Here is a 27,027-nt window from a genome sequence, read left to right as displayed (position 1 = left end):
AAAAAAAAAAACGTGTACTAAAATACATAAGTACAAAATGTATTAAATACTTAACTGCGCTAAAAATCCTGGTTTGTTGCTTTCCTCGGTGCCTTCCCTTGGTTTTTCTGTTGCCTTTCACCATTTCCATAGTACTACCTCTGAGTGAACAGAATCAGTACAAACTAATCATGCTTTTCTGCAATTTGAAGAGGCACAGCATTCTGATTAGAGTACACCAGCTGCTACTCTACAGTGCATTTCTCATGAACATAATTATGAGGATGTTTCTAAAAAGACTAGTTAACTTCTCGCTGAGGGGAAAAATAAGCAAAATGTTCTCCACTTACTAACCTTTGAACAGACAAAGTCTACTAGTGTGGCTTCTTCTTCACCAATATATTCTATGATCTTTTTGTTAATCCAAGGCCTAATTCTTCGATCCATAAGCGTCTGTGGAGAAAATATGTTAAAAATCCTGTCAAATAGTATTATGTGTTGCCATGCAAGGTCAACAAACATTTGTGTTATAAGGCAAACTAAACATCTGGCATGCTTGACAACATTTTCTAACACAATGCAGCACAACCAATGAAATTTACACTAAATTAGCAGCACGTCATATAATCATTATAAATTAAACTAATAAAACTACAGAGAATTATGTGGTTCTTCAATAAAAAAAAAAAAAAAAAAAACTTGCCAACTTCCTGCAATCTCAACAGTGAATCTTAAAATCGCTGGAATTCTGAACCAAAAAATGTTTAAAAAGTCAGACTTCAGAAAAACACTATATGGCAGAGGAATTGTATGCTACTCTACATATCAAATAAAGGAACACAGATTTTCCTGGTACAACAGCTCTGCAGAATGGAAGGAGGTGCGGGTTATTACACATGTATATTCTTTTTATTCTGGCTCTACTACTAAAAAGAGGGCCAACAACTTAAAACAGGGTAGAGCACTATGTTGAAGTCATCACTAAATACTTTCGTAGTTGCTTCTGCTTTCAACTTAAAAAAAACTGCGTGGGTCTAACAAGTAAAGCTCTTCCACTATATACAGATATCTTACAAACAAATATCAGAACACTAGACAGCAATATTCTTTCACTGTTCATTCACTATGCAAACAAGTAACTTTCTATGCAGCTTATTCTAACAGTCATATAAACACAACCTCCAGGTAACAATACCTCTCCAAGCATATGCTCATCAATGAAGAAAAAACTCTTTAGGTAGGCTCTCCAGTTCCTCCAAGTCAAAAAGCAAATTAATTCTCCTACTCCAAATTTCTCTGAAAAAAATACTGCAGTGGCATAGACAGTCAAGTAAAAACTGTTAACAAATGCTACATAACTGTCTAATAGCATCTCAGTCACAAGTGAATATGAAGGGGAAAAGCCAGGCACCAGGCCAAGCTCTTTCCTTACTATTCAAAGCATCTTGCTTGAAGGATCACTGCCTTGTTGATGTAGCCATATATCTCACAAGCATAACACGGAGTGAACTACGTAGCGTAAGGCAACTATCTCCTAACTTTCTGACAGAATCCTAAAACAGTGATCTGACACAAATGGAACTCCTACAGAAAGTAACAATTCCATTAACAGCTTGGAAGATCTACTAAACATCTAAAATATTTTTCAGGAGAAGGGAGAGGTTAAACAGATGTGCAAATGAAGACTCTCTAAGATTTAGCTTTGCTTTTATTTCTGGTGTATTCTTCTACAGCTTTGAATCCACTGGTAAACACACACTTATCATATTCTTTTGGTTGTAGAATTAAAGGATTATGAACTCATAAATGGACTACCCTAACAAGTTTTGGAAAGGGAATTCAATGGCATTCAACAGGGCAAGGGACTGGTGGAAAATGGTACAGGGGAAGGTAGGGATTGTGGACAGCCGCAATGTTAATACAGAAAGGGCAGACTAGATAGGCTTATTGGCTCCTTCTGCCATCAAACAAACGCACTTAACTATGAAGTCATGGTAGTATCCCATACACCAGTTTAAGGAACATGCTCACCATGACGTCCTCAGTTTTTCCCAATACACAACCAGGAGACAATTAATATGCCTACAACAAAGCACAGGTAAATAAAAAGTACAGTTTTGTACCTACCATAAATGTAGATGTTCGAGTGTATACACTGCTGCAGTGATTACACTTGGGTTATCCTGCTGTCAGGCGGTTCCCCAGTCGGCCTGTGTTCCAAAGTCTTGGTCCGGCGTCAGTTGCTGTCGCCTCCTCCCTGACATCAGTGCGACAGGGGTATACAAGATGCAGCAGACGCCATTTTCTTCAGTTTTTCTTGCCCCAGATGTCAGGTGCCCCTAAATAGGTAGGCAATTCCAATTGCTAATAAAACATACATAAGAAAAGCAAAAAACACAACTTACAGCTACCAGCAAATACTCCCCATAGGTAGTAAGGGTAGAAGACATTGGCACGTACCAGCCAGTAAGAGGGGAAGGAGGGAGGGTAACCTGGGCTGCAGCAGTGTATACACTCGAACATCTACATTTATGGTAGGTGCAAAACTGTACTATGTTCATCGTGTTACACTGCTGCAGTCATTACACTTGGGTAGAATCCCAAAGCTGAGGAAGGGTGGCTGGTTCTATAAGGCATTAGAGGTGGCTATAAGGCCCTGCAGCACTGCAGTGGCGAAGCCAGCTCTGGATTTAGAGTATAGAGGCAGATGGTAATGCTTGGTGAAGGTATGTACAGAACTCCAAGTTGCTGCTTCCAAAATATCCTGGGTAGGTACTCCCCTGAGGTAGGCAGTTGAAGTGGCTGTTGCCCTGGTGGAGTGAGATCTAATGCTGCTAGGAACAGGTTTTCCATGGTTATGTGTAGCAGAAACGTATACAATGTCCTATTCATTTTGAAATGGTCTATTTTGAAATGGCTTTTCCCTGTGCTCCTGCAGCATATGCTATCAATAATTGCTCAGATTTTCTGGAAGCTTTGGTTTTGTCCAAGTAGAAACGTAACTGCCTGTCAATGTCCAAAGAGTGCAGTAGTCTCTCCCCCTTATTCTGTGGTTTAGGATAAAAAGTTGGCAGGTGAATAGTTTGGTTTAGAGCCACACTGGATACCACCTTTGGCATAAAAGTAGGGTTAGTTCTTAAAGACACCCTTGTCCTGGTGGAAAATGAGGAAAGATTCCACTGCCATTAGTGCCAGTAATTCTGAAACTCTTCGTGCTGATGTTATTGCCAGGAGCAGAGCAGTTTTCCAAGAGATATATTTAAATTCTGCTGTGTTGGCTGGCTCAAATGGAGGTAAAGTTAGCTTCTCCAAAACAAAGTTGATGTCCCAAGTTGGAGTAGGTGCTCTACGGGGCGGTCTGATGTTTTTAGCCCTTCTGAGGTACTGTTTTAACAGAGGATTAGAGAAAATTGGTGGATCCATGTTGTAATGAGCAGAGATGGCAGAGGCGTGGATCTTGATGGATGAGAAGGAGAGCTCTTTGTCCAGCATCTCAGTTAAGTATTGTGGTATCTGAGGAATGTTTGGGACAAGAGGGTCAAGGCTGTGAGCATGGTTCCAGGCACAGAATCTCTTCCATTTATCCGAATAGGCTTTCCTGGTACTAAGCCTTCTGGCCTCCAGAATGACATCCATAACAGCTTTGGAGAGAGGCATTGCTTGCTTGACTAAGGAATCTTCCATGCAGCTAGGTTTAAGGTCTTTAGCTGGCTGTGTAGTATTTGTTTGTTGTGCTGAGTCAGTAGATGTGGGATTTAAGGCAAAATCCAGGGTGGTTCTTGTGCTAAGCTCCTTAAGATTGGGTACCAGTGCTGGCGTGGCCAGTCTGGTGCAATCAGGATCATCTTTGTCTCTTCCTGCCTGGCTTTTATGAGTACCTTTGGCAGGAGAGGTAGAGGTGGGAAAGCGTATACTTGTAGGTTCTCCCAGCTGAAAGAGAGGGCATCCACTTTCCATGCTTGTGGATGGTAACTCCTTGTGCAGAATTTTTGTAGCTGGTAGTTTATTGGGGATGCAAACAGATCTATGTCCGGTCTCCACCATTTCTGTGTTATCATTCTGAATATTTGTGGATTCAACTCCCATTCGTGGGGATCCATGATGTTTCTGCTTAAGTCGTCTGCCAGTGTGTTTTTGTCACCTTGTGCTTGCAGATGAACTTGCAGGTTTATAGCTGTGTTCCACAAGGTCATAGCTTGTCTGCATAGGGGGTAGGAGTGAGTGCCCCCTTGCTTATGTACCACATAACTGTGGTGTTGTCTGTCTTTAGTAGTAGTTGTCCTGGATGCAGCAGGTCCTTGAAAGCTATAAGCACATTTTGTACAGCTAGCATCTCTTTTTGATTGATGTGAAGATGCCTTTTGTCCTGCAGGCCACGTGCCCTGAATACATTTTCCTGCCATGTGTGCTCCCCAGGCGTAATCCGATGCATCTGTTGTCAGTGTTTGCCTGGCTGTGGGTTGTGTAAAAGGCTGTCCCTTGTTGAGGTGACAAGCTTGAGCCCACCATTGAAACTCCTGTTGAAGGCAAGGGATTAGTGGTATAACTGTTTCCAAACTTTGACAGTGTTGAGATCATACATTCTTTAGGTATCATTGTAGTTTCCTCATATGCAGTCTGGCATATGGAATTAGTAGTATGCAAGATGCCATGTAACCCAAAGTCTACAGAATTTTTCTTGCAGGGAGTTGGGTCTTCGTTGCCAACAATTGAAAGTATTGAGTCAGTTGTCCTTGTTTGTCTGGCGTGAGATAAGCCATCTGGGCCGTTGTGTTCAAGCTGGCACCCAGGAATATAATCTCTTGTGAGGGCACTAGTTTTGATTTCTTTTCGTTTACTGTGTACCCCAGGCAACTGAATAACTTTTTTACAAACGCCAGATGCTTTTGAATTCCTTTCTGTCTGCAAAATGCAATTACTGGTGCCAGGCACTTTGTGAAGACACTGGGCGCAGTAGATAAGCCAAAGGGCAGTGCAGAGAATTAGTAGTGCATTGAACCCGCTATGAATCTGAGGTATCTTCTGCAGTTTTGTCTGATAGGGACATGCAGGTATGCCTCTGAGGTCCAAAGTTACGAGCCAAGCTTTCTTGCCCAGCATGGGAAGAAGCTGCTGTAATGTCAACATTTTGAATTTCGGAACATCCAGGTAAGTGTTTAGAGATGAAAGATCCAGAATGGGCCTCCAGGCTTTGTCCTTTCTGGGTACCAGAAAGAGTCTTGAGTAAAATCCTTGTCCTTGCTCCTGTGATGGTACCTTTTGAATAGCTCTCATATCCATGAGTGCTGTAATTTGTTTTTGAGCCTCTGCTCATTGATTTGGTGGCAGGTTTGGCATTCCTTTTAACCTTGGCAGAGTGTGAAAGTGGAACCTGTAACCTTGAAATACAATGTTGAGAACCCATTTGTCTTTGGTGATCATTTGCCAATTGTGGTAGAAGAGTGCCAGTTTTCCTCCCAAGGGGGCTGCCAAGAATGATTTGTTTGGCAGCTGTAGTGGGAAGTCATTGGAGTTGTTTTTTATATGGTTGGGGTCTGTCTTCCCCTTCTTTCTGGCCTGATGCAACCCATTGTCGAGGCCTGTAAGTACCTTGTGTTTGACCTCTACCTCTTGGACGTCTGTATCTTCCCCTTTGAGGTCTGTCTGTAATTGGAAAGGACCAATTCTTAGTTGCCAGTTTCTGCTAAATCTAGGAGGCTGAACCTGTAAGAAATCCTTCACCATTTGCATAGATTTTGCCTCATCCTCCATTTTCTTTAAAACCTCTTCTGCCTTAACTCCAAATAACACATCCTGCTGCAAAGGTGCATCCAATAATTTTGCTTTAACATGATCTGGTAACATATGTTCTTTTAACCAAGCATGTCTTCTAATGACAGAGCCTGTAACTGCTGCTCTGGAAGAGGCATCTAGAGAATCAAAACCACATTGCAAAGTATGCTTTCCTACTTGTTCAGCTGCATGCATTAAATCCTGCATTTCTTTAAAATTAGGAGGATCTGATTCTTGAAGCATTTTTTGTTTTAACTGAGACAGTAAAAATTGATGATATTTTAACATGTGAAACTGGCAATTTAAGGCTCTCATTGCTAAAGTTGCAGACGCATATACTTTCTTTCCCCATCTGTCTAATGCTCTGGAATCTCTGTCAGAGGGAACTGGATTCTTGGCTGATGAGGCCTTAACTCCTTTGGTTCCCTGAGAAAAAGTTTCAGGGTCAGCTACAGGGCTTTTATACAGAAATTTATGAGAGTCAGGGACTCTGTAGTATCTGTCAGGTTTAACAGGAGCTGGAGGTAAGGAATCAGGATTTAAGCTGGATTCAGTATACACATCATCCACAATATCTAACACTGGCAGAATAGCAAGGGGTCTGTGTTGAGGTAATAAGAGGAAGTCTCTGAGCCTTTTCTTGGATTCTAAATAATCCTGGCCTTCCCAGTGGAAATGCTCCCTCATGGTATGAAGGGTTTCCCCAAAGGAGTAGTCCTCAGGCGGTAAGACTGATGGAATTGATTCCTCAGCATCAGAATCCTCATAAGGGGGTAAAGAGTATCCTAGGTCTGAGGATGAATCAGAAGAGATGGACACCTGGTTGGATGAGTCATAGTCTGCATCCTGTCTAGGCCTTTTATCAGGAGGGGGATGGGACCCCCTGATCAGAGTGATTAGGTCTTCGGCCATTTTGAGCATTTGTTTCTTAGGCATGGAGGCCTGTCCTGGAGAATGCTGTATTTGTTTCTTTGACTTTAAAGAAGGCTTAGACTTAGCTGAGGGTTTAATGCTTAACTGAGTAGGTCTGAAGACACCCTCTGTAACTGTGGGTTGCTCAGCTACTCCTGATCCCTCTGAAAGGTTAGTCTCGGTAGGCTGAAGAACTTGTGTGTCCGAAGGCCCAGCCATCTCCACGTGGGAGTCAGAGGCGGCTTGAGGTTCTATAGAAGCGGTCGCCAGGGGCTGCGAAGGTGCCTCGCTGAAAACCAGAGAACCGGTGACTGGCCTAGAAGAGGCTTCGTCGTCCGTTTTGGGCCTCAGATGCCTATCCTTGTCTTTGCGCTTTTTGTGTATTCCGGTCGTCGGAAGTTCCGACGGCATGGTATAATTGAATTTTCTACCAAAATAATGTCGGGCAAAATCGAACCGACGTTTAATAGTGCGCTTGTTAAACCTAGCACAAAACCGACAACCAGTGACATTGTGGTCAGGGCCTAGGCATGGGATACAATAGGAATGGAAATCCTTATGAGGTATTTGCTTCCCACAAGAAATACAGTTATTAACTTTTACTGACATCGGTCTGAGGCAAGAAAAGTTTCAACGGGTACTTAGCTTTGTAGAAGACTTCGGTTCTGGATTCGGAATGAAAATCTCAGGAGACGGCCGGCCGGCACTTGCGAACTGCTTTTGCTTTGGGCACCGCGCGGCAAGAAAGACTGAAGAAAATGGCGTCGGCTGCATCCCCCCTGTCGCACTGACGTCAGTGAGGAGGTGACAGCAACCGACGCCGGACCAAGACTTTGGAACTCAGGCCGACTGGGGAACTGCCTGACGGCAGGATAACCCAAGTGTAATGACTGCAGCAGTGTAACACGATTAACATTCAAGAAAACAGAAGTAAATTGCAAAATCAAAAAGTAATAGAAAAATCAGATACACAAGTACACTGCAATAAATTAAAAAAGATACTATAAAAGTGATAAAACCAGTGCAGAAAATAAAATATTGACATGATAAATACAATAAAAATGGATAGTGGTCAACTGTACAACTCCAATAAGCATGTATTTATGGAGCATTTAAAGCCACTAACTGTGGAGGGACTCCCTCCAGTCAACTTGGCAGCATATTCCAGAGGCATGGCCATTGATAAGCAAGAGTACAAATGCCAGAAGACTCGAAACACACTTCTGGAAGTGTCAGCAACAGAGTGGCTGAGTACAGGGAATGACAGCCAATAGCAAGCCAAAAGATCACACAACTGGGGGACCCAAGTCATGCAGGGACAGAAAGCCCATGGATCAAACTTTAAATAAGATCTGCTGACAACTTGGTAACCACTACACAGCTGATGCAGAACCTGTATAATATGCTGGTACTCTGGTACTGTAGTAAGTTGACAGGATATGGAGTTTTGGACAGACGAAGGTTGTCAAGGACAGTCAGGGAGCCCCAGGTCCAGGACATTACAATAGTACAGTCTGGAGGGACACCTGGGCATGAACCATTACAGAGCTTTGTCTCTGTACTGAATTTGCAGTAGTCACCTGTGCCACATTCAACTAATGGTGATGTGACACTCCAACCTCATGTAAAAATGGGAAAAGGGAGTTTGACAATATTAACAATCTCTTGTGACCAAGCAGCAAAAATGTGAGAAAATGACTTACATTTAACAAGTAACAAGAGAAAAAAAAACACCCTGCTTTCCTTGTTTAATGTAAAAGATTTTTTAAGATAACTGTGACTCACAGCCTTTGTAACTACTATCCAGTCTATCGGCACATACAAATTTAACTTCTTAACTAAGCAATGGCTGGGTAAGAGAGCTGCTGATCACATTGTTTTTACACTAAAATGAAAAAAAAAAAAGATTTGAGGGCAGAAGCACGGACCTTAGGATATAATCTGTCATCATCATCTCAAGACTTACTATAGTATGCAACTTTTTAACCATATGTGCACTTAAAAAAGCACAGAGGCAAAGTTGTACTTTAAGGAGAAATACATGGACAGCTACAAGAGACGATACAAAAATCCCTCAGAGAAGGCACAACTGCATTAAGGAACTTAACTGCAAATGCTACAGTGCATTCTATGTTGCAGTTCTTATATGTGGAGTTAGGTCCAATATCCAGAGATGCAACTTCCCCAGTGATTTCAGCAGAATTTCCCCCTCAGATAAAAGAACTTTGGTAGCATAAAATAGATATTAGTCAGTGTCATCTTCAGGTCTTTAACATGGCCATAATACAGGCTAGCCCTAGGCACCACAGCACGAATGGACCTAGAGTGGGGTGATCACATCTGACACACATTAACCCCAGAGACCTCCAATCTCCCTCCTCATGGAGATGAGCGATGGGAGAGAAGGTGTTGGACAGGAAAGGAAAGTAGGAGCTACCCCAACTCACACATTTCCAAGAAGGAAACAGAGGGGATGGAGGACGGGAATATGGACTTAAACAGTGAATGTTCACAAGCATTTAAAATAATGCAAAGTTCATAACACAACTGTACTACATTTAACTTTTAGGCACTGTTGCAGTCCTCACCTGTGGGATAACTTCCACAGAATTAACCCAGTGAGTATCTGGCCAGCTGGGAACATCTTTGGAGATCAGACCTTGTAGAACTGCAGAAACAAACCCTGTCCAAGTTTGGGGTGCAATCCTTAGATTTGAGTGTTTAGAAAAATTGCAGACAGAAAGCCAATTGGTGTTTCTAAAGAGGCTTGAGTACCAACCCCCTAAAGAAATCTGTGGCCGGTGCAGTTGCTCTAGTAGAAAATGCCTTAACATGCCCTAGTTCAGGTCGTGCATAAACAGAGTAGCAGTAAAGCATACTGTGTGCCAGACATATGAACAGTGTCTATTTACTGGCCTCCCCTTCAAAGCCATAAGCAAAAGTCACAAAGTTGGTCTGATTTTCTGAATTACTTTGTTTCATGCAGGTAAAACCTCAGTGGTCTATGCACAGCTAAGATATGCAACATTCTTCTCCCTTGTTCTACATTTTCGGAAAAAACAAAGGCAGGTTGACTGCCTGATTCAAGGAAACCACAGTCACTAATTTGGACATAAAGGGTTAATGGGTATAAAGGGAAACCTTAATCTTAATGCCGTTCAGAAATGGTCCTTCTGCATATCAGTACCTCAAGTTCTGAAACTCTCATAGCAGAAGTCACAGTTATTTAAAACAGCCTCTTCCTGGATAAGACTCAGCGGGACTGAAGTTACTGGTTCAAATGGGGCCAAGGTTAACTTTTTAAAACATAGCTTAAGTCCCATGGTTGAATACTTCCTTGCCTTGGTAACTTATCATGTAGTACCCCACTGAGAAACTGCTTTAATGGCAAGTTAGGAATACAAAATGGTCCGCAACAAGGCAAACTAAAACACAAGATGCATGGATTTTTAAGGAGGCATAAGACAGGTTTCCCTACGGTGTTAAAAATCCAGGTCCCTAGAAAGGCACCAGAAGAATAAAAAAGAAGTTATGTATTCAACATAGCGTTCCATCTGTGTCATCAATCTTCATTTATCTTTGAAGTATGGGATTCTGTTCCAACCCTCGGAACTGGCTTGGCTCTTATAACAGACTGTGAGAACCAAAAACTCTCGGGCTAAGTCCCTACCCAGAATGTCCCCCTCTAAATTATCTCAGATCGAGTTTGCAGCTATAAAGGAAGACAGGAGAAGGACAACCCTATTGCAATTGAAGAGGCTATGTCCAAGATCATATATGAAATAACAGATGACCAGGACTAGAGTTTGTTCCTCCAAGGACAAATGAAGATCGACAACACAGATGGAAAGTTATGGCGAGTACTTAACTTCTTTATCTGATGATGTCAATCTTCATTTATCCTTGACATATGGGACAGAGTCCCCAGCTACCTTAGATCTTGGGAGGACCTATGGAAGGATATTCCTGAGCACCATAGAGCCTAAGGATGCTCTTCCCCTGGAGAAGAGATCCAATTTGTAAACAGTGATAAAGGTATGTTGAGTAGCCCAGGTTGCTGCTGTGCCTATTTCATCCATGGAAGCCTTTGAGTGAAAAAGAGCAGATGTGGCTATAGTAGAATGTGCTCTACCTGGTACAGGTAATTGGACGGTTTTCTTATTGTAGATGAAATTTATACATTCCCTTAACCATTTAGACAAAGTAACGTTTGAAACTGGTTTACCCATGGATGGACTCGAAAAGGAGCCAAAGAACTGGTCAGACTTCCTACAGTCTTTTGTTCTGTGGTGATAAAAACACAATTGCCTGTGGACATCTAACAAGTGTAAACAATATTCTCCCTTGTTAAAAAAAAATTAGGGAAGAATACTAGTAAAGGAATGGATTGATTGAGGTTAGCTTCAGCCATCACCTTAGGAAGAAAGGATGGGTTGCTCCTTAGTGAAACCCTGTCTTTATGAAAAATAAAATATGGAGGTTTTGAAGGTAATGCTTGAATCTCTGAAATTCTTCTGGGGGACATAATGGCTACCCAGAAAATAGTTTTTCATGAAAGGAACTTCAGATCACAACTAGCCACTGTCTCGAAAGGGGAATGGATCAATGACTGTAGGAAGATACTGAGATCCCAAGGAATGACAGGATCCTTATAAAGTGGTTTTAACCTCAAGATTCCTTTCATAAATATTTTGCACAATCTGTGGAAGGTTAACGAGTGCTCTTCAAAACTGTCATAGAAGTTGGAAATAGCAGCTAAATGGACTTTAACAGTAGAAGCAGCAACTCCCTTCTCAAAAAGCATAGGTAAAAATTCCAATATCTTTTCAACTGCTGCAGAAAAGGGGTCAATACACCCTTGTTGTGGGCCCTCAAGAATCTTTTCCACTTACTGTTACAAAGTCTCCTGGTAGAAGACTTATGGGAAGCCAACGAAATTTTTCGAAATGGAGGACAAGTTATCTTGCCTGGCGATCAACAGAACTGGAGGAACCAAGCTGTAAGCTTGAGCCTTCGGAGACTGGGGTGAATTACTCTCTCTGGATGGGACAGGAGATCTGGATCTGGGTCCATAATCCACGGACTGTGAATTAGGTGAGGCCAAAGAAAGGGGAACCAGACCTGTTGAGGCCAGAAGGGAGAAATGAGGATCACCTAGCTCTTCAACCTGATGGCCTTCTTCAAGAAATGAGGTATTAGTGGAACTGGGGGAAAGACACAGAGCAGTCTTGAGGGCCAGTCGTGAAGGACAGCATCTCTCAGGGACTCCCCCTGAGGGAAGACTAGGGTAAAGTAGCTGCTGCACTTGTTGTTCAGGGGCAACGGAAAAAGGCTGCAGCAAGGCTGACCCCAGCGACGGAAAATCTCCTACGCCACTCTGGGATTGAGACACCATTCATGAGAAAGGAGAATGCATCTGCTCAGCTTGTCAGCTATCACATTCGAGCTCCCCGCGATGTGCATTGCTATCAAAAAGCAGTTGGAAGAGATCACCCACTTCTAGACTCTGAGAGCTTCTCGAACAAAGGGTTAAGATTTAGTTCCATCCAGTTTGTTGATGCAACAGACTACTGACATATTGTCTGATTGAACTGTAATCAGTCCCACAGGGAGGGCAGCTTGAAAGGCTTGCAACGCTAAAAGCACCATCCTCAATTCCAGAACATTGATATACAAGGTTGCTACTGTTCTGCCCAAAAAATGCCCCCCCCCCCCAAACCCCATCTGGGAGGCATCCATGGTCACTATAGCCTTGGACTGAGGAAGAACAAAGGGTCAGCCTAGGAGAATTTCCTCTGATTCCATCCACCAGCATAAGTCTTTCTTACAATGACTGGTGATCTGGATGTGGTGCTTCAGGGAATGACTGAGAATGGAGCATTAGGAGGCTAATAACCACTGCAGAAGTCTCATGTGAAATTTTGCTAGCGGGACCAGCGTGACAGTCACTGCCATGGATCCTAGGGTTTGTAGAACTAGTATGGCAGGTACCCTGCCATTGGAGAGAACAGCTTTCAATTGGGACCTTATCCTTTGCAATCTGTGAGGAGAAAAGGAAACTATGCAAGAGGTGGTATTTAGACAAGCCCCTACCAACTCCAACTCTCAAGTCGGACTTTGTTGGAATTTTGTGAGCTTCACTGTAACACCTAGATGAGCGCAAGTGTGTAGTCTCTTGACTGCTCTAGTAGATGCCTGGTGGGAGCGGTGATGGACCATTCGTTTAGATATGGAAATACTCTGAATCCGTGCAGTCTCAAGTGAGCTGCTACTACTGCCATACACTCGGTGAACATCCTGTGAGCTGTGGTGAGATCAAAGGGTACAGCTCTGAACTGATAATAACTGGCTCCTACCTGGAAGCGGAGGAATCTTCTGGAGAAGTATTTGTCCGTTTCTATGTGGTAATATGCTTCCTGGAGTTATACAGAGCACATCCAGTCATCTTTCCCTAGGAAGGGTAGAATAGAATAAACCGTGACCATCCGGAAATTGCCTGTTGAACGAACTTGTTCAACAGACTGAGATCCAAAATTGGTCTCCAGTCCTTCGTCTTTTTTGGCATCAAAAAGAATCTAGAGTAGAATCAGAATATTAACTGGGTCTGGTGGGACTTCTTGGATGACACTTTTTCTAGCAGCTTTTGAATTTCGAGAGCTGCCTGATCCCTTTTCCTGGGTGGCACATAGGGGATTCTTTTGTCTGTTCTTGGGGTGAGAATGAAGGGTATGTTGTATTATCTGGTAATGAACCTTCGCACCCAAGTATCGGTAGTTACTTGTTGCCAGGCTAGTGAATGCAAAGACAATCTCCCCCCCCCCCCGACTGCAAGCAATCAGGCCTCTCTTCAGGAGCGCTGGGAGGGTTTCCCTGAGAAAGAATCACTGGAGCCCTGATTTTGTCGGCCATTTTTGCTATGAGGTCTGCATCTTCCATTGGAGCTCCCCCCTCAGCCCAGTGTGTACTGAAAAGGCCCCTGGGATCTCAAACCACATTTCCCGTTCCCTCTGGTTCCTGGAAAAGGATCACTTGGGAGCAGAGAAACATATACCCACAGCAGAAAGGATCTTTCTATCTTTTTTACACCTGGCCAAGGTGTCTCTGGTTTTGGGGCCAAACAGGGAAGATGCGTCAAAGGGAGCATTGACGAATGAAGACTTGTATGGCTCTGCAAACTCTCACAACCACATCCAGGCGTGCCTCCTTATGGCAACTCCAGAAACTGCTGCCCTAGTCGTCCTTTTTGCTGCATGTGCAATGAGCTTCATGGATGAGTTGGAAACAGAGTCCACGGTGGCCAGCTGGGAGGCAACTTTATCTTGTACCTCCTCAGACACGGCTCCTGCAAGAGTATCTGACAGCTCCCTGATCAGACCCCTTTGGCGTCTAGTAAAGTGTGCCATGAAGTTCAAAAACCGTAAGACTAAGGTCAATGAAGCGTAGACCCACTTCCCAAACCTGACCATAGCCCTGGACTCTCGGTTAGGAGGATGAACAATGGAAATATCCTCTACCAGTTCCTTCTTTGTGGCTGCCACAACTACCATGGCCATCTAATGCTAACACACTGGCCCAAAACTGTTGGTCCCCTGGTGCAGTGAGAATTTTATCAGGACTCCTCGGGATTGGCTCTACAGAATCAGGGGCCTTCCATACCCGCTGTGAGATCAACTTAATATGACTGCCAGTGGGCGGGGTCACCCAAGAGGTATATAGCTGAACACCAAAAGCTTGCAGGTACATAGACTATGCCTTTGGGCTTCCAGCCAACCCTCTGCTTTAACAACTCAAGAATGTCTCCAAATGAGAAATCTACTGGGGGGAATCCTCCCATCCAATGAAGTCCATGTCCTGCACGACAGATTCCTCTGCGGAATCCAGGTGTTGCCTCTTACACGTCCTCTTCCGGGGCACCATATCAGTGGGAAGCTCTGTGGAGAAATCAGAAGAGGTAAGGCTCTGTGCAGGGGTATCCTGCAACTTTGGTGCTCGCTGTCCAGGCGCTGGAGGAAGCTCTGGGTGAAAGGGAATACCAGGGAAACGCTCCGCTAGGGAGGGAACTGACTGAGAACCTGCAGAGGCCAAAGCCCTCTCCATGACCTGGAAGGCAACACCCCCAAAGAGGGAAGGGAGTCAGGAACCATGAAGGACAACCCCGGAATCATGGTCCCACCCTGCTCTGACGAGACCACTACCAAAGCTGAAGCCTGGGAATAGCCCGTTTGTGCTGAGGTTCCAAGAAGCAAGGACGACTCCAAGAAAACTAGAGTTGAACCACGCCCCTTGGACCTGGCAGTGGAGCTACAACCCTGGGAGTCCTTCAGATCCAAAAGAACCGAAGAACTCAGGGCAGACACTGGAGCCAAAAGCATAGAAGCTGTCGGCACGGGGACAGCTGGAAATGGGGGAATCAGAGTTGTGGTCTCTAAGGGCTCGGGGGAGGTTAGAGGGGGACTATCCAGTGGAGTCCTTGGAGAAAAGATCCTAGCTCTAGAAAGGAGCGAAACCTGGGAAAAACCTGCGACGAGGAGCTAGTCCATCAACCTCACAAAGTCGACTTCTGTCAGACTCTGGAAGAAGTAGTAGAAAGAGCTGATGAGGATTCAGGTCTCTCTATGAAGGGGCTTGGGAGATGCCCCACAAAGGGATCCACTGAGGGGGAGTAATTATTCCTGGGTACAAAAGATAGTTGTGGTTCTGAGGATACAGATGGTACTGTGGAAGGGGTACTGGGAGGTTAGCTGCGTAATTGTTGGCACCTGAACCTTCTGTGCAGGTCATCACAATCAGCACCGAAGTTGGCACCATAACCTTTTTTGTACTTTACTTCAGTTCTGCTGAGTGAGGGAACCAAAGATTTAAGTCTCTCTGATGCCGGCACAAAAGGGGATGCAGGCACCAACAGACTTCTCTTCTTCCCACAAACAAATTTGGAAGAGAAGGAAGATGGCAAGGAAATGTCAGACTTTGATAACCCTGTGGGCAAAGCCTCAAAGCATGTTTTAATTAGTCCTTTAAGGATAAGTTTATTCTTTCTTTCTATGAGGGCTCAGTGACTAAATGCATAACAAATTGCACTATCCTCTTACAAGTGCACTGGGCCCAAGCAACAGACAAAAGCCATATGCCCATCGGAACTGGGCATTTTCCTCCCACAATCATGACACTGCTTGAATGCTGCAGTGCCTTAACTTGTATCTGCCATCTTGACTAGACACCAAGTCAACTCACACAAACATACACAGCCACACACACGCACGTGCACACACACACACATGCACGCAGAAGAGAAAGGGGGGCTACCAACAATGGTAGGCCAGAACTACCAAGAGGTAGAGAGGAGAAAGTATAGGAGCTACCAATGAAGGTACGAAAGGTTTGAAGGACACTCACTCTCAGAAATAACCTAAGCCACTACCTTCTTTTTCTGTCCTTTTTTTTTTAAACAGAGAAAAACTACCAGCTATTGTAGAAAAGAAAAGAACACCAAAGTGTAAAAAGAGAGGGATACTAGAAGGAAAACAGGAGGAGAAATATATTAACTGGGTAGGTTAGAAGAATTAAGGAAAGATTTCAAGAAAGGTTTAAAAAAGATTTAAGTAAAAAAGACTGATGCGTCCGATGTAGAAGAGCGGCAAACAAAATCGCAGGTAATCTAGAGAGAGAGGTATTCTTGGCAGTTTTGGTTCTTGTGATCTATTATAAGAGCAGAGCCGGTTCGGAACAGAGTCCCATATGTCAAAGATAAATGAAGACTGACAACATCAGAACTATATTTTGTTAGACAAGACTTTCTTGTGCAAAGTTTCATAGCCCTCAACATTTAGCATATATTCTAAAAATGCACTAGATGAATTAACTGTCTTCCCAACCAATCTATCAACTTTAGGGTGGTCAAGATGGGGTGCATAAGGGACCCCTTTTCCCTGGGTTAAACAGTCCACACAATGAAGCGACACTTTTGGCTCTTTGCTTACTAGGATTAAGCAAAAGGAGGAACCAATTTTGAATGTACCTAAAGGGGGTTATCTGTATAACATTTGGTCTGGCTTCCTTGATCTTTAGCAAAAAAAAAAATGAGGATCAAGGATACATGAGGAAAACTATATAGAAATAGAGCTTTCAAATTCAGAGGGAAGGAACCTACTTTTTAAGCTGCTGTTCTGTAACAAAACTTTCTCAGCTGCATGTTATCTGGGGAAGCAAGAAGGGCTACTACTGGTACTTCTGGCACACATCACCAGCCGGTGAGATCCATCTGTGGTCTGCATGGCCAGTCACCTGTAACATCTTCGGGGGGGGGGGGGGGGATTTTAATCCACCCTGTGGATTAGTCCTGACACCTGGGCTATCTCTCATGTCCACAAAGCTAGCCTGCATAAGGGGTTCACCCTTGTTTTTTTGATATACCACATAACTGTGGTGCTGTCTGCAAGGACTTTGAGAGTTCCCTGCACCCAATCTTATTGGAAGCTTTTAATAACAGAGACACTGCCATCCCCTTCACGTGCACTTGTGCTTCTTTCACACTGTAATGCATCATGTGCCCTGGACATTCAGCCCTACATATGCTCCTCTTGTTAAGCCAGAGGAACTTCTAGTCAGTGACTCTGTAGGTTGTGCTAGTCTGAATGGTACTTTCAAGCTGAGCTGTACCTGCATTTTCAACCATGAGAGTTCCTTCTTCATAAAGGGAAGGACGAGAAAGTACAGTTGTGTAACCTTACCATAAATGTAGATGTTCGAGTGTATTCACTGTTGCAGTCATCACATTTGGGTTATCTGCTTGCAGTAGCCCTCAGTCGGCCTGATTAACAAAGTCTTGGGTCCTGCGTTGGTTGCTGTCCCTTCTTCCGTGACGTCAGGTTGTCAGGGGTATAAAACATGCAGCTGACGCTATTACATCAGTTTTTCTTGCCCCAGATGTCAGGTGCCCCCCTAATGGGAAGCAATTAAGTATAAATATACAAGGTTATACCTCCAACAAAAAAGCAAATACACCAAAAAGCTTTTGAGCATAGTAAAGGAGAGTAGAGATATAGCCAAAAGAAGTAAGGGGGCTGGAGGGAGGGTAACCAGGACTGCAACAGTGAATACACTCGAACATCTACAATTATGGTAAGTATACATAACTGTACTATGTTCTTCATGTTTCACTGTTGCAGTCATCACATTTGGATAGATTCCCAAAGCTAAGGTTGGGAGGAGGAATTTAGATAGTATTAGGACAAGCTATAAGGCCCTGCAAGACTGCAGTGGCAAAGCCAGCTCTGGATTTAGAGAAAAATGGCAGATGGTAATGCTTGGTGAAAGTATGTACAGAACTCCAGGTAGCAGCTTCTAGGATGTCCCTGGTAGGGACGCCTCTGAGAAAGGCTGTAGAGGTAGATGCAGCCCTGGTTGAGTGGGGTCTGATCCCCTGTGGGATAGGTTTTCCATGGTGCTTGTATCAGAAATGAATGCAATGGCCTATCCATTTATAGGTTCATAGGTAGGTACTAGGCTATCTGCCCGAGGGCATTTATAAGCCTAGCCAGAGTGTGTCAGCTTTCGCCGCCCCATTGATTAATTAACTGATTCTCTGTCAAGCAGAGCCAATGAAGTGATCCCAGGGGTGTATTTTCTGTTACCCATCCACTCGTCAAGGTTTCTCTTGAAGAGTGTTAGTGAGGGACTCTGCCTGATGTAATTTGGAATTTTGTTCCAAAGCATGGGGAGTCTCTGTGACAGGAATCTATCCCTCCAGCATGCTCTATTTATTGTTGTGGCGAGGTTTAGCTCACTGGAGTGTGTGGCTCGCAGTGACTTGGATTTCTTTAGGTGGAGCATGTCCATCAATACTGAGTTGGACATGGCTTTGTAAGTCAGGTAGAGATCCCCTCTGAGTAAGCGATATGCCACTGAGTACAGCCGGAGTTTCTTCAGTCGGGCTACATAGGACATATGTTTGAGGCCAGTAATCCTCTTGGTGAGGTACTTTTGTGGTCTTTCCAGCTGTTGGAAGTGTCTTGTGAAGTACATCCCAAATGGGGCATTGTACTATATGAAGGGTCTAATGAGCGACGAGTAGAGGGGCACTATAACCTCTATTTCTAGATGCAAACCCTTTAGTAATTAGATGAGCCACATAGAAGGATTTCCTAACTACTTTGGCAATATGATTGTCAAAGGAGAGACTACTATCTACCTGGGTCCCCAGATCTCTTATTACCTCTTCTGTATTAAGGGGGCTTGCCACCTATGTGGTAATTGTTTTTCCCAAATGTCATGACTATGCATTTTTTGGCATTTAGCTTGAGGCCATGGACTTTGACATCAGGTATCCGTCTCAGTAAGGCCCTTTTGGAGGATATCCGTGTCAGCTGGAGAGTCAATTATGGCTCCCAGTTTGCAGTCATCGGCGAACTTGGTTAGCCATAGTTGTTCTGTGTTTGCCTGTACTTCTGAGAAGTATATGCCGAACAGTAGGGGTCCCAGGACCGAGCCTTGCGGGACACCACTTGTGACTGGTTTAGAGTCGGACCTGGAGCCCACTATTCTTATCGTGTGTGTTCTGTCTGTAAGACAGTTGGCAACCCATCTCATGACGTAGGGGTTTATGTTCAGAATGGTGAGTTTTTCTGTAATACCCAAGTGGGGAATGGTGTCGAAAGCCTTGGCGAGGTCAAGGCAGGCTGTGTGAACCACCTTTCCTTCACCTATGGCCTTGGTGACCGTCTCGAAGAAGTCAACCAGGTTTAGTAGGCATGATCTGCCCTTAAAGCCGAACTGGGTGGGGACAAGTGTTTGGAGGTTCCCAATGTCTTTGTTAATGAGTTCCATGATGATGCGCTCCATAGCCTTGCAGACCAGGCTAGTCAGGCTTATGGGGCGATAGTTACCAGGGTCAGTTGTGGCCCCTCCTTTGTGGAGAGGAATAAATGTTGCTGTGCGCCATTCTATGGGCACGTAGCCTGTGGAGAGGCTGAGGTTGAACAGCATGTTTAGGTGAGGGGTTAGTTCGTTCTGTAGTTTGTGCAAGACGCAGCCTGGGACACCATCTGGTCCCACTGACGCTGTGTTTTTGGCTTTTGAAAGGAAAAGGTTTGCTTTGAAATACCCTTCCCCTCTGCCACTGCAGCAAATGCCACCAGCAGTTGGTCAGATTTCCTTTGAGGTTTAGTCCTGTCCAAGTAGAATCTAAGTTGTCTGTGCAAATCTAAAGAGTGCAGTATCCATTCCCCTTTGTTCTGTGGATTAGGAAAGAATGTTGGCAAATGAAATGACTAATAAAGGGCCACACTGGATACCACCTTGGGCATGAAGGAGGGATTGGTCCTGAGGGACACCCTGTCCGCATGAAAGATGATGAAAGGCTGCACTGCCATGAGGGCCTGTAATTCAGATACCCTTCCTGCTGAAGTGATTGCTAAAAGGAAAGCTGTTTTCCAAGAAAGGAATTTTAAGTCTGCAGTAGCAGCTGGCTTGAAAGGAGGAAGCGTGAGTTTCTCCAATACAAAGTTAAGGTCCCAGGCTGGAATTGGCGGTCTTCTGGGTGGTCATAGATTTTTGGCCCCTCTGAAGAACTGCTTGAGCAGTGGATGAGAGAACAGGGGAGGCTCTGTGTTATAATGAGCTGAAATGGCTGAGGCGTGAATCTTGATGGAGGGGAAAGACAGGCCCTTGTGTAGCATCTCAGCTAAGTATTGTAAAATCTGAGGTAAATTGGGCACTTTTGGGTTCCAGGCACAGAATCTTTTCCATTTTTCAGCATAAGATTTTCTAGTACTAGGCCTCCTTGCCACTAAAATGATATACATCACTGGTTTACTGAGGGATGGTAAAGGAGAGATTAGGTAATTAGCCAGGCTGCTAGATTCAGTGTTTGAAGCTGAGGGTGCAGAATCTGTTTTTTCTGCTGAGACAATAGGGCAGGAGTTTGAAGGAGGTGCCATGGGGCTAACAGTGACACACTGCGCAAGAGGGGGTACCAGTGTTGGCGTGGCCAGTCTGGTGCAATCAAAATTGTCCTTGGTTTGTCTTGTTTGATCTTTAGTAGTACTTTGGAGAGCAGAGGCAGAGAAGGAAAGGCATAAACTGATAGGTTTTTCCAGCTGAAAGACAGAGCATCCACTTTCCAAGCTTGTTTGTGGGGAGTCCTTGTGCAAATTTTGTTCAATTGATAGTTCTGGGGGGAGGCAAACAGGTCTATATCTGGGCTCCCCCATTTGCATGTCAACATGCTGAAAATCCTTGGTTCCGGTTTCCACTTGTGTGGGTCCATGAAATTTCCGTTTAGTTCGTCTGCCAGTGTGTTTAGCTTTCCCTGGCAGGAACTGAGCCTGTAGATGAAACTGGTAGCTCAAGGCTGTGTTCCACAGAGCCATGGCTAGTCTGCATAAGGGGTAAGAATGGGTACCCCCCTGCTTGTTTATGTACCACATAACAGTGGTGTTGTCTTGTCTTTACCATTAATTGTCCTGTAAGAATGTGGTCCTTGAAGGCTGTCAGAGCATTCTGTACAGCAAACATTTATTTTTGATTGATATGCAGGTGCATTTGACTTGGGTTTCATTTGCCCTGAATGCACTTCTCTGCCAGGTGAGCCCCCCCATGCATAGTCTAATGAGTCTGTTGTTAGGGTTTGGGTGGCAGGGGTAGTGTCAATGGCAGTCCCTTGTTTTGGTGGCAGGCCTCTGCCCACCAAAGAAACTCTAGGTGTAGGGAAGGTATGATAGGAATCATTGCTTCTAGATCCTGACAATGCTGACACCACAGGCTTTTTAGATACCAATGTAGTTTCCTCATATGCAGTCTTGCATATGGAATTAGAAGAATGCAGGAGGCCATGAACCCCAAGGCTTGTAGTATTTGCCTTGCAGATAGCAGGGTTTTTGTGGCCACTTGTTTGAAGTAGGCTGTCAAATGAATTTGTTTCTCTGGCGTGAGAAAAGCCATCTGGGAAGTTGTATTCAAGCTTGCTCCCAGGAATATAATTTGTTGACAAGGTACCAGGTGTGATTTCTTTTCTTTTATGGTGTACCCCAGACAAGTTGGCACCCTTTGTACAAAGGCCAGATGATTCAAATGTATGTCCTGGCTTTCTGCTTGAATTAGACAATCGTCCAGGTATGGGTATATATGAATATTTCTTTGCCTGCAAAATGCAATGACTGGAGCTAGACGCTTTGTGAATACCCTGGGTGCAGTAGATAAGCAAAAGAGCAGTGCAGAGAACTGATGGTGCGTGTAGCCTGCTTTGAAGCGTAGGTATCTTCTGCAAGATTTCCTGATTGGGATGTGCAGGTATGCTTCTTTTAAATCTAGTGTTGCCAACCAGGCGTCTTTGCCTAGCATAGGGAGCAATTGGTGAAGAGTCAGCATCTTGAATTTTGGAATCACCAAGAAGGTGGTTAGAGTAGACAGGTCCAGGATAGGATGCCATGAACTGTCTTTTCTGCGTACCAGGAAATATCTCTAGTAGAAACCTTGTCCCTTTTCCTCTTCTGGTACAAACTGAATAGCCCCCATGCTTAAGAGAGAAAGCACTTGCTTTTGGACCTCTGCCCACTGATTTGGGGGTAGATCTGGCCATCCGCTTGGTGTTGGTAACGTGTAGAAGTGAAATCTGTATCCCTGGGACACTATATTTAAAACCCATTTGTCCTGGGTAATGAGTTTCCAGTTCTTTGCATGAAGAGCTTTCTTTCCCCCAAAGGGGCAATCAGTTGAGAAGTGCTTGAAAGTTTTAAAAAGAAGTAATTGAGACAGTTTACCATGGGGGGGGAGTTTTATTACTCCCTGATTTAGAAGTGGAGGCCCCCCACTGCTTAGTCCTGTCCGTACCCTGGGACTGAAGTCTGGGTGCTCTGCTAGATCTGGGTTTGGACTGAGAAGGTCTGGAAGAGGCAGGAAAGGACCAATTCTTGGAAGGCCAATGCCTACTAAACCTTGGGGGTTGTACTTGTAAAAAATCTTTAACAGTTTGCATAGATTTCGCTTTTTCCTCTGTCTTTTTAAGAACTTCTTCTGCCTTCTTGCCAAACAGGCGGTCCTGGTTTAAGGGAGCATCCAGTAATTTCGCTTTAACATGATCTGGCAAGGATTGCTCCTTAAGCCAAGCATGCCTTCTAAGTACAGACCCAGTTTCAGCAGCCCTGCAAGATGCCTCTAGTGAATCAAAACCACATTGCAAAGTATGTTTTTCAACCTGTTCAGCTGAATGCAGTAAATCCTGTAAATCTTTATTTTCAGCACAATCAGGAATCAACATAATTTTCTGTTTAAGCAATCCAATAATATGCTGCTGATACTTTAACATATGAAACTGGCAGTTTTAGGCCCTAATGGCCACAGTTGCATAAGTGTATACCTTCTTAACCTATCTATCCAGTGCCCTGGAGTCTCTATCAGAGGGAGTAGGATTTTTGGCAGTAGTAGCTTTAATGCCCTTGGGTCCCTGTGAAATGATCTCAGGATCTGCAGTAGGATTTTTAAAAAGGAACTTGCGAGAGTCAGGGACCTTGTAATATCTATTAGGCTTTCTAGCAGCAGGAGGTAAAGAGTAAGGGGGCAAGCTAGATTCCGAAAAGGCATCATCCACAATGTATAGTACAGGAGGCATGGCTAAAGGCCTGTGCTGGGGCAGTAGTAAGAAATCCCTAAGCCTCTTTTTAGAATCAGAGAAATCCTGACTTTCCTAACAGAAATGCTCCCTGAGAGTAGGCAAGGTTTCACCAAAAGAGAAATCCTCTGGGGGAGAAGCAGAGGGAACAGTGTCTTCTGCATCAGAATCCTCATAGGTAGATAAGGGTAAATCCTGATCATTAGAGGAAACAGAAAATTCAGAATCCTGGTCAGAGGTATCATAAGCAAACTCAGTCCTAGGTCTCTTACAGGGGGAAGGCTGGCTTCCCCTGATTAAAGTAATAAAGTCTTCAGCCATTCTTATCATTTGTTTTTTAGGCATAGAGGCCTGACCATGCGGTCTGGGAGTCAGTTTTCTAGGCATGGTTCGAGATTTAGGCCTTGAAGAAGAAGATGGCGTCGGTTTAATACTCGTCAGTAGGCCTGAATACACCCTCAGAAGCCGATGCCTGCACAGCGGCTCCGGACCCATCCAAGGTAGAGACATCCGCAGGTTCCACAATTGAAGCATCTTGCGGCATACCGGACTCCGAATGGGTCTCAGTAGAGGCCTGCGAATCTGAAGTAGCGGGTTATCAGGGTCTGCGAAAGCGCCCGAGTACCGGCGAACTGGAAACTGGTTTAGAAGTGTCATCAGCAGCTTTGGACCTAGGCGGCCTTTCTCTGTCTTTATCTTCATGTTTTTTCATAATAAGGTCTTCTGCCATTCTATGCATTTGTTGTTGTGGCATGGGAGGAGGTGCATGAGCTTTGGTCTTGAGTCGAACATCGGTAGTGCGAAGAACTGCCTCAGAAGCCGGTGCCTGCACAGCGGCTCTGGACCCATCCAAGGTAGAGACATCTGCAGGTTCCATAGTCGAAGAAGAGTCTTGTGTCATACCAGACACCGAATGGGTCTTGGTAGAGGCCTGCGAATCCACAGAAGTGGGCATCAGGGGATGCAAAAGCCCCTCACTGAGTACCGGCAAACTGGCGACTAGCTTAACAGAAGCGTCGTCGGAAGTTTTGGACCTATGTGGTTTGTCTGTCTTTATCCTTACGTTTTTTCAGAATATCGGTAGTCGGATGGCTTTAGCAACAATGAGAGCCTGATGACGAATGGTTTGGGCGTTGAACAAGGCACAAAACTGACAGCGAGGTACGTCGTGGTCTGGGCCTAAACAGGTGACGCAGTAAGAATGAAAATCTGTGTGTGGTATATGCTTTCCACAGGCAAGACAATTGTTAACTTTTTCTGACATTGGTTAGAGCAAGAAAAAAGGATCCCCAACGGGGTACTTAGCTTTAGAAGACTTCAGGATTATTCAATTCGTAAACGAAAATTCAGTGGCCGACTGGCACTTGCAAACTGCTGCTTTGGGCTCCTCGGCAAGAAAGACTGATGTAATGGCGTCAGCTGCCTGTTTTTATACCCCTGACGTCAGTCCTGGAACGACAGCAACCGATGCAGAAACACTAAGTCTCTGGTATTCGGGCTGACTGAGGGCTACCTGCAGACAGTTAACCCAAGTGTGAGGACTGCAACAGTGAAACACGAAGAACATAATATAGGAATCCTGAACTCAGTACAACCTTTCCAGTTTCCTGAACTGTGCCCGACAGCATTTCATGGTCTACCCCTGGACCTCCTCCACCTTGTGAAGGGTGCCTCGTAAAGGAGAGAGCTTTTGGAGGTAAAGCGGAGAAAGACTGCTTTCATTGTCAGGATTATAAATAGGAGTAGAAAGGAAATGGTCAACAGAAGCCAGCTTATCTGTCTCCAAGTTCTGGGTATTTGAATCCTCCTCCTTTTGAGGGGAATCCCTAAATTTCAAAAGAAGGATGTTTAGACTTAAGAAAACTCACAGTTCTGAACCATTTGGAAAAGCTGTTGAAGAAGCCTGGGAAGTGGAAGGGACTGAGGCTCTGCTCAACCTAGGCAGAGGCAAGCCAACTGGCAACATTTTACCTGCCATGTTTTGTGCCTCAGCTTCTCTGGGAAAACTGCCTCGGGCACCTTAGTTTACTGGTGACCAAGACCTCCACCCAGTCTCCTAGATCCTCTACATGAGCAAAAGCTGACTGCTAGTGCAGTTAGAGAGGCCTTAAAGCCAGCTGGCATCTTGATGTTTTCATTCAAGGACGACATGATTGCACCCAAAAGCATGGTAGCCTACAAAGTGGTCCCGTGAGAGGACATATCTGAAAAAGATTTCAAAGCCAAAGACTGCAAAAGCACCTCTGCCAAGTTTGTACTTTGAGACATACGGAAAACAGCATAATCGGATGGCCCATACTCAGTTTCCATTTACTTTCCTTTTGTCGCTCTTCAAGATGTTCATTCTTCAAAGGAAAGTGATCTTAACTGACATCATCTTTGTAGAAGAATACTGGATGTGCCTTCTTTTTTGTACTCTGAACTCCCAAGAAGGATTTTGCTCTACATCAGACTGCCTCTGTGGTAAATCATGCACAAAGTGGACACACATCCATGATGTGCTATGGATCAAGGGTAAAAATTGACATCAAAAATAAACATTTTATGTGACATTTGCTTCCCCAATACCACAAAGTTATTTTTTTAACACCATTTCTAACTCATTCACCAGTAGGCATAACAGAATACTGTTAAAAATGGCTACAAAGGGCAAAATGAAATCCCCTGCAGGATACTACAGGGTACTGCAAACGAACTGGGAGCCATTATTGAATCCCCAAATGATGTGGATATTCTACAAAAGGGCCTTACAGAAATAGATGCTTGGTGCCAGAGCCATGGGCTCAAGCTCAATGCCAGGAAATGTATAGTTATCCCCTTTGGAAACAAACATGTACCCGTGAATTACCACATAGGTGGCAGTACATAAAACACCGAAAGTGTGTTAAGAGACTTAGGGACACAGGTGGACAGTGGTCTCACCTTCGATAACCACAACGCCACAACAATCAGGAAATCCGTCTACGTGGCACACCTCATCACCAAGAGATTTTCATCCAGAAAAAAGGAGGTCATTGTCCCACTGTACTCATCCCTCATTAGACCCATTATAAAATACAATGCCCCGTTTGGTATGTACCTCTCAAGACATCTGCAACTGGAAAGGCCACAGAAATACCTCACCAAAAGAATCACAGGCCTAAAGCAGATGCCCTATGCTGACAGTCTACAAAAACTCTAGCTATACTCTGTCGGATATTGTCTACTTAGAGGCGATCTCTGCTTAACATACAAGGCCATGTCAAGCCCACAGCTACTGGACATGCTACACTTAAAGAAATCCCAATCCCTCAGAGCCACACACTCCAGAGATCTAAACCTTGTCATCACAATAAACAAAACATGCTGGAGGGACAGGTTCCTGACCCAGAGACTCCCCAGACTCTGGAATAGACTGCCCACACATGTCGAGCAGAGCGGGTCTTTGGCCCTCTTCAAAAGGAACCTTGACGATTGGATGGGACACAGGAAATTCACCCCGGGGATCATGTCAGTCGCCCTGCTAGACAGGGGTCCAAGGAAGTAAATAGCTAGGGAATTGTTATGGCTAGGCTTGTATAGGCCCTAGGGCCAATAGCCTAGTACCAACCTATTAACTATTATATCCTTTGGAAGTAGGCCAGCCAACAGACTGATAACAGACTTCATGTAACCATGCCACTGCTGAGGCAAGAAAGACCTAAGGAGGGCTGATGACCTCTTGTTGCATGTGAGGGGGGGATATGCCCAAGTACTGGGGAAGGTACAACTCAAAGTCAGTC

At 44.5% G+C, this 27,027-nt stretch overlaps 1 protein-coding gene across 4 annotated transcripts in view; it reads right to left on the bottom strand.

Moving 5' to 3' along the window:
* Window positions 1–27,027, bottom strand: part of RBM25 (RNA binding motif protein 25) — a 1,759,384-nt gene that overhangs the window by 54,227 nt on the left and 1,678,130 nt on the right. For all 4 annotated transcript variants that reach the window (XM_044074670.1, XM_044074671.1, XM_044074673.1 and 1 more), the window contains exon 16: window positions 334–432. In XM_044074670.1, coding sequence (XP_043930605.1) covers window positions 334–432 — 99 coding nt within the window. The remainder of the gene's footprint in view (window positions 1–333; window positions 433–27,027) is intronic.

This window comes from Protopterus annectens, chromosome 6.part0 (genome assembly GCF_019279795.1).
Source record: "Protopterus annectens isolate FY-2018-M chromosome 6.part0, PAN1.0, whole genome shotgun sequence".
In the NCBI taxonomy this organism is placed as follows: Eukaryota; Metazoa; Chordata; order Ceratodontiformes; family Protopteridae; genus Protopterus; species Protopterus annectens.
This window is presented reverse-complemented; position numbering and strand designations above follow the sequence as displayed.